General features: G+C 51.2%; 1 protein-coding gene across 1 annotated transcript in view; it reads left to right on the top strand.

The window, feature by feature from the left end:
* The window catches only part of LOC108796636 (zinc finger protein 845-like), a 32,508-nt gene extending 25,413 nt beyond the window's left edge, over positions 1-7,095 (top strand). The window contains 3 exon segments of the mRNA XM_018568135.1: positions 6,100-6,525; positions 6,527-6,854; positions 6,982-7,095. Coding sequence (XP_018423637.1) covers positions 6,100-6,525; positions 6,527-6,854; positions 6,982-7,095 — 868 coding nt within the window.
* Positions 7,096-7,847: the final 752 nt, after the last annotated feature.

Genomic DNA, 7,847 nt, shown 5'->3' with positions numbered 1-7,847 from the left:
CCCCAACACCCAGTGTGCCTCATCCTCTCCCCCTGCTCTCATTCTTCCAACCTTGTCCATTCTGGGCACACTTTTGCTAGTCTCTATTTTAAACTCCAGACCAGACCAGAGTGATTCATTCCAGGGACCTCTATTGATTTGCTGGATGTAAATGATTTCCTTTGTGTATTGATTTCTATTGGCTTCATCTCCAACACAGGAAAGGATCATAGTGAAGAATCCGCCTGACAGTCACATGACTCCTGTGTCCCAAAGTCGGAGCAGGAAACAGAGCGCCATGTTGGACCCTCCACCGTCCTCCCTGACACCTGAGAGAAGCGACAAGAAGATTCTAGAAGTCATCAGAGAAATCATTACGCTGCTGACGGGAGAGGTGAGCAGTGCCGGGAATTCTGGGACATGATCCAGGAACAGACAAGGGATGTGTCTGGATGGTGACTGTATCATTGTGTGTGTCAGGTTCCTATAAGGTGTCAGGATGTCTCTGTCTATTTCTCCATGGAGGAGTGGGAGTATCTAGAAGGACACAAGGATCTCTACAAGGACGCCATGATGGAGAACTGGCCGCCCCTCACATCACCGGGTAAGAGGAGACTTTCATTTCTTGAGTATTGAGGATCCCCCTAGATACACACATCCTCTGATATAAAGACATAGAAACAATGTATTCAGTCAGTGTGTGTGTTTCCTACAGATGGATCCAGGAACAGAAATACCCCAGAGAGATGTCCCCGTCCTCTGTATTCCCGGGACTCCACACAGGAACATCATGAGATCCCTCAGACCCGTCCTCTGTATTCCCGGGACTCCACACAGGAACATCAGGAGATCCCTCAGACCCGTCCTCTGTATTCCCGGGATTCCACACAGGAACATCAGGAGATCCCTCAGACGCGTCCTCTGTATTCCCGGGACTCCACACAGGAACATCAGGAGATCCCTCAGACCTGTGCTCTGTATTCCCGGGACTCCACACAGGAACCTCAGGAGATCCCTCAGACCCGTCCTATGTATTCCCGGGACTCCACACAGGAACATCAGGAGATCCCTCAGACCCGTCCTCTGGATTCCCGGGACTCCACACAGGAACCTCAGGAGATCCCTCAGACCCGTCCTCTGGATTCCCGGGACTCCACACAGGCACATCAGGAGATCCCTCAGACCCATCCTATGTATTGCCGGGATTCCACACAGGAACATCAGGCGATCCCTCAGGCCCGTCCTCTGTCTTCCCGGGACTCCACACAGGAACCTCAGGAGATCCCTCAGACCCGTCCTCTGGATTCCCGGGACTCCACACAGGAACATCAGGAGATCCCTCATACCCATCCTATGTATTGCCGGGATTCCACACAGGAACATCAGGCGATCCCTCAGGCCCGTCCTCTGTATTCCCGGGACTCCACACAGGAACATCAGGAGATCCCTCAGACCCGTCCTCTCTATTCCCGGGACTCCACACAGGAACTTCAGGAGATCCCTGAGACCCGTCCTCTGTATTCCCGGGACTCCACACAGGAACATCAGGAGATGCCTCAGACCCGTCCTCTGTATTCCCGGGACTCCACACAGGAACATCAGGAGATCCCTCAGGGGGATCAGGTAGGAAGAACAGAGAGTCCTAATGAAAGCTGATTTGATGCTTTATCTTTAAGCGTATCTAAATCCTAAAAATAAGTATATTATATTGCAGATTTCTGCTCCTCAGATGAAGCGGCTGCATTAGTTTTCTCTTTGAGGCTTTATTTTCATCTGGTAGTCCTGACACTGAAATGCTTCTTGTTCCTGAGTGGCTACATTCACTCCTCCACTGTATCTATGGAGGAAGCCATGCGTGTCACCCAGGCTGGACTATGAATTGGCCTTTGTTCGTTTCCATTAGGCCCCATTCACACTGAGCGACATGAAAATCGCGCGATATTGAGCAATATTGCGAGACGAGCGATATTGAGCGACTTGTCGCGCGACGTTTTCCTATTGGGCTGTATGCAATCAGGAGCGAAATCGCTTGAAAAAAGGGTCATGTAGGAGCGACAAGCTACCAGCGACGAGCTACTAGCGATATTGAGCGACGAGATGTGAACAGCTCCATTGAAATGGATTGGAGAAGCTACATAGAGCGATATCGCGTGGAAATATGAGCGATATCGCTGCAAAAATCGTTTGATAAATCGCTCAGTGTGAATGGGGCCTTAAGGCCTCGTTCACATTGAGCGATTTATCGCGCGGTAATTCCCGCGATATCGCGGCAAATTACCGCGCGATATCGCTCTCCAATGCTTCTCAATGGGGCACAGGGTCCTGCTGTCGCGGGTCGTGTGTCGCTACAGCAGGACCCTTTTCGGAGCAGATTTAGCCGCGATTCAAATGCTTTCAATGCAAGCATTTGCGCGATATCGCGTGGCAAATCTCGCGATATCGCGCAAAATGCAAATCGCGCGACAAACGCGCGATTTGCATATCGCGGAGTGTGAATGGGGCCTTAAAGGGAGGTTATGGGTTTAGTAGAAGGGAAGGAAAGATGAGCTTGTTCTTTGCTTCCTCCTCCTCTCTCAGGAAGTGGCGAGGACACAACAGTTCTGGCAACAACAATCCTCTGTACTGGCTGAAGGTGTTCTTAGCCTGGAAGCTGAAAACGAATGCCGCCGCCACATCTGAGGACTCGGAAGCTGCAGCATGTTCCATTATTGTTCTGTATATCACAAGGCTGATGACGTTGTAAATAACTTAATGTGTCTTCTCCAGGCTGACAACCTGATTTTCATTAAAATTGATGATAAGGAGACACTTGTGATGGATGATTGATGTAAGGAGGAGGAACGTTCTCCAAAGATGAGCACAGGTGAGTAATAAACACTAAACCCAGAGAAGAGTCCCAGATTCTCCTTGTTCAGTCACTACAACAATCTCTTCTTCTCCCCCCTCCCCTGTCAGTAGACAGTAATGGGGGGACGGAATGTGTCTAGTGGGGGGAGTCAGGAGCCATCAGCCTCTATTAGACTCCGCCTCTCCTCCTCACATCATGTCATTGTGTGTTACCAGCCAAGAGATGTGACCAATCTCCCCCCACACACACTCTCTGGGGTCTCTCTTACATCTCAGTACAGGGGGCTTCACTCTCATCTTTATTAACAGACACCGGAGATGTCAAACCTGAGGAGGAAGAACAACTTGTGAGGATTAAAGAAGAGGAAGTCCCTATAGAGAGCCTCATCAGTGAGTAATATTTACATTAAATACATGAACTGCTTCCCTGCATGTCTCCTGCCTTGCCTTCTGATAAGAAAGTGATTTGTGTCAGTGATGGGAAGTTATCGTATCTGCCAGACACAGATCTCTGCATGTGTGTATGGTTGCTTAATGGAGCAGTTAGCTGACAAACTGCAGGTGGTGTCAAGCTACCCTGAATTGTGTGTGTGTGGGCAGTGAGAAAGGTGAAAGTGTTCCAGCTCACAGGGTAGCGTGGCAAGTGTTAGAAATGTGCGGTACTAACCTAACATCTTCACAACTAGGGATGCAGTGATACCAAGAGTACAAGTACTGATACTTTTCCTCAATTACTCGCTGATACCAATTACTGATACTTTTTTTAAATTTATTTTTCCTGTCATGTGACAGTATTTAAAAAAAAACAAAAAACAATGCAGACTAATGATTTTAGGACAGGGGTGGAGTGCCAGAGCTTGCTCCTTCCTACAACCGATGCGACCCTGTGAGCTTTGTTACTGACGCTAAGCTGTAGAGGACTACAAATCCCAGCAATACATTATACAGTAATGCAGAATACTATCGAGCTACATACTCTGTGTTGTTCACCAAGGCTGTGCCATGTCTCAGAAGGCTGTGCAGGGTATGACTCTGGGCTGTGCGGGGTCTTGCCAGGGCTGTGCAGCGACACAAAGGCTGTGTGCAGGTCTCACTAGGGCTGTGTGGTGTCACCAGGACAGCGTGCAGGTCTCACTAGGGCTGTGTGGTGTCACCAGGTCAGCGTGCAGGTCTCACTAGGAATGTGTGGTGTCACCAGGACAGCGTGCAGGTCTCACTAGGACTGTGTGGTGTCACCAGGACAGCGTGCAGGTCTCACTAGGGCTGTGTGGTGTCACCAGGACAGCGTGCAGGTCTCACTAGGGCTGTGCGGTGTCACCAGGACAGCGTGCAGGTCTCACTAGGGCTGTGTGGTGTCACCAGGACAGCGTGCAGGTCTCACTAGGGCTGTGCGGTGTCACCAGGACAGCGTGCGGGTCTCACTATGGATGCGTGGTGTCAACAGGACAGCGTGCAGGTCTCACTAGGAATGCGTGGTGTCAACAGGACAGCGTGCAGGTCTCACTAAGACTTTGTGTTGTCACCAGGACAGCGTGCAGGTCTCACTAAGACTGTGTGTTGTCACCAGGACAGCGTGCAGGTCTCACTAGGGCTGTGCGGTGTCACCAGGACAGCGTGCAGGTCTCACTAGGGCTGTGCGGTGTCACCAGGACAGCGTGCAGGTCTCACTAGGGCTGTGCGGTGTCACCAGGACAGCGTGCAGGTCTCACTAGGGCTGTGCGGTGTCACCAGGACAGCGTGCAGGTCTCACTAGGGCTGTGCGGTGTCACCAGGACAGCGTGCAGGTCTCACTAGGGCTGTGCGGTGTCACCAGGACAGCGTGCAGGTCTCACTAGGGCTGTGCGGTGTCACCAGGACAGCGTGCAGGTCTCACTAGGGCTGTGCGGTGTCACCAGGACAGCGTGCAGGTCTCACTAGGGCTGTGCGGTGTCACCAGGACAGCGTGCAGGTCTCACTAGGGCTGTGCGGTGTCACCAGGACAGCGTGCAGGTCTCACTAGGGCTGTGCGGTGTCACCAGGACAGCGTGCAGGTCTCACTAGGGCTGTGCGGTGTCACCAGGACAGCGTGCAGGTCTCACTAGGGCTGTGCGGTGTCACCAGGACAGCGTGCAGGTCTCACTAGGGCTGTGCGGTGTCACCAGGACAGCGTGCAGGTCTCACTAGGGCTGTGCGGTGTCACCAGGACAGCGTGCAGGTCTCACTAGGGCTGTGCGGTGTCACCAGGACAGCGTGCAGGTCTCACTAGGGCTGTGCGGTGTCACCAGGACAGCGTGCAGGTCTCACTAGGGCTGTGCGGTGTCACCAGGACAGCGTGCAGGTCTCACTAGGGCTGTGCGGTGTCACCAGGACAGCGTGCAGGTCTCACTAGGGCTGTGCGGTGTCACCAGGACAGCGTGCAGGTCTCACTAGGGCTGTGCGGTGTCACCAGGACAGCGTGCAGGTCTCACTAGGGCTGTGCGGTGTCACCAGGACAGCGTGCAGGTCTCACTAGGGCTGTGCGGTGTCACCAGGACAGCGTGCAGGTCTCACTAGGGCTGTGCGGTGTCACCAGGACAGCGTGCAGGTCTCACTAGGGCTGTGCGGTGTCACCAGGACAGCGTGCAGGTCTCACTAGGGCTGTGCGGTGTCACCAGGACAGCGTGCAGGTCTCACTAGGGCTGTGCGGTGTCACCAGGACAGCGTGCAGGTCTCACTAGGGCTGTGCGGTGTCACCAGGACAGCGTGCAGGTCTCACTAGGGCTGTGCGGTGTCACCAGGACAGCGTGCAGGTCTCACTAGGGCTGTGCGGTGTCACCAGGACAGCGTGCAGGTCTCACTAGGGCTGTGCGGTGTCACCAGGACAGCGTGCAGGTCTCACTAGGGCTGTGTGGTGTCATGTCACAGACATGACTTCAGAGGCATGATGGGATTTGTAGTTACCCCCTCTCCCATACAAGGCAGGACAGATGGGGAGAGGAGTAATTCCTCTGACTCATTAATGCAAATGTAAGATTGAGCTATTGAGGTCTGTAAACAGTTTAGATTAGGCTGGTGAATGAGTGAAAAGGAAAGCCTAGGGTTCGACTTTGCTACACATCCGTGTAGAGATGAAGCCACTCCCCCATGTTTTACCATTTATCTCTTCCTATTCCCCTTCTGTCTCCTATTTCCTCCAGATGAACAACACGTCATGAGTGATAAGAGCGAACTTCTGTCTTATGATCCCTCTACACCTCGGGGGAGTCTTCCTGATCACTTTCCTCCCATCCCCCATCATACAGTTTATAGGGATAGTCCGGATCCTGCAGAGAAGTGTTACATGTGTCCAGAGTGCGGAAAATGTTTCACCCGGAAGTCAACGCTTATGTCTCACCTGCGAAATCACACAGGCGAGAGGCCGTATTCCTGCTCCCAGTGCGGGAAAAGTTTTAACACAAATTCCCATCTTCACCGACATCAGAGAGTCCACACCGGGGAGAAGCCGTTTTTCTGTTCAGAGTGCGGGAAAAGTTTTACTACGAGTACAGCCCTTGTGAATCACAAGAGAACTCACACCGGGGAGAAGCCCTATTCGTGTTTGGAATGCGGGAAATGTTTTAGCGCCTCTTCAGCTCTTATTTATCACAAGAAGATTCACACAGGGGTAAAGCCGTATTCCTGTTCAGAATGTGGAAAATGTTTTTTTTACAAATTCAGCTGTTGTTTATCACAAGAGGAGAAGGCATGATGGAGAGAAGCCGTATTCATGTTCTGAATGCGGGAAATGTTTTATCGAGAGTTCAGCTCTCATTACTCACAAGAGATCTCACACGGGGGAGAAGCCCTATTAATGTTTGGAGTGCGGGAAAAGTTTTAGTATGAATTCAACTCTTGTTAATCACATGAGAACTCACACAGGGGAGAGGCCGTATTCATGTTCAGAATGTGGCAAATGTTTTACTCGGGGGTCCCGTCTTGAACTACATAAGAGAATTCACACGGGGGAGAAGCCCTATACGTGTTCGGAGTGCGGGAAATGTTTTAGCCAGCAGAGCAATCTTAAATTACACATAAGGGAAATGTTTCACCACGAGTACAGCTTTTGTAAATCACATGAGAACTCACACCGGGGAGAAGCCGTATTCATATTCTAAATGCAGCAATTGTTTTGCTACGCGCTCGGCTCTTGTTTCTCACGAGAGGACTCACACTGGAGAGAAGCCGTATTCATGTCAGGATTGCGGGAAATGCTTTAAGGCGAGCTCAGCTCTCGTCGCTCACAAGAGAACTCACACGGAGGAGAAGTCATAGTTAGGGGCCGGGAAATGTTGAAGCCGGGAATTAAGGAAAGACAGAAGTTGTATTTGTGATAAATATGAAAGAAGTTTTACTAATAAAGCAAATTTAGAAACACGCCTGATCACTCCCATTGATGTAATCATGAATGTCAATGATGTTATAATGGACCCCGTGCGGGAAAGGTCTTTGCTATAACAGTCCACACCAATGTTAAGGGGCAATTTTCACTTGGGCTCACACATTAATAGACTCGTTGTTAAGGCCGACCATTGAAATCTATGGGCTGCCGTCACACCAAAATGCCCCAACCTGTACCAGCCCGCCATCCCTTGTGTTCTGTTTTTAGAAGTTCTGGCCCTTATGTGACATCCTCCATGTTTCCGGAGATGGAGGCGGATGAAGGACGTTGTTTTGGCCTACTTGTTCGCCTGAAAAATCCATCTCAGTGTTATTCGTTGCGTCTCCTCTCTGCGCCTTGTTTAGTTTCATTTTAACAATTCTTTCAGATCAGAGGAAGGCAAACTCCGCCCCCCCATCAAATCCCATCACGCCCCTGTCTCTGGGAGTCAAGTCTGTGGCTCTCAGTCTTGCAATGCCTCATGGGACTTGTAGTGTCACCACAGCTGGAGGTCCGGAGTTGGCCTCCCCTGGTTTAGTTGGATGGTGAGGTACCGAGGTCGTTGGTGACGGTGAGAATGTTTAGCAGGATGACAGATATGACTTTCAGCTTCAGGAAACTTCGAGTGATCTGCAGGAGCGCAAAA

Source organism: Nanorana parkeri, unplaced genomic scaffold (assembly GCF_000935625.1).
Source record: "Nanorana parkeri isolate BGI_ZX_2015 unplaced genomic scaffold, ASM93562v1 scaffold1142, whole genome shotgun sequence".
In the NCBI taxonomy this organism is placed as follows: Eukaryota; Metazoa; Chordata; class Amphibia; order Anura; family Dicroglossidae; genus Nanorana; species Nanorana parkeri.
This window is presented reverse-complemented; position numbering and strand designations above follow the sequence as displayed.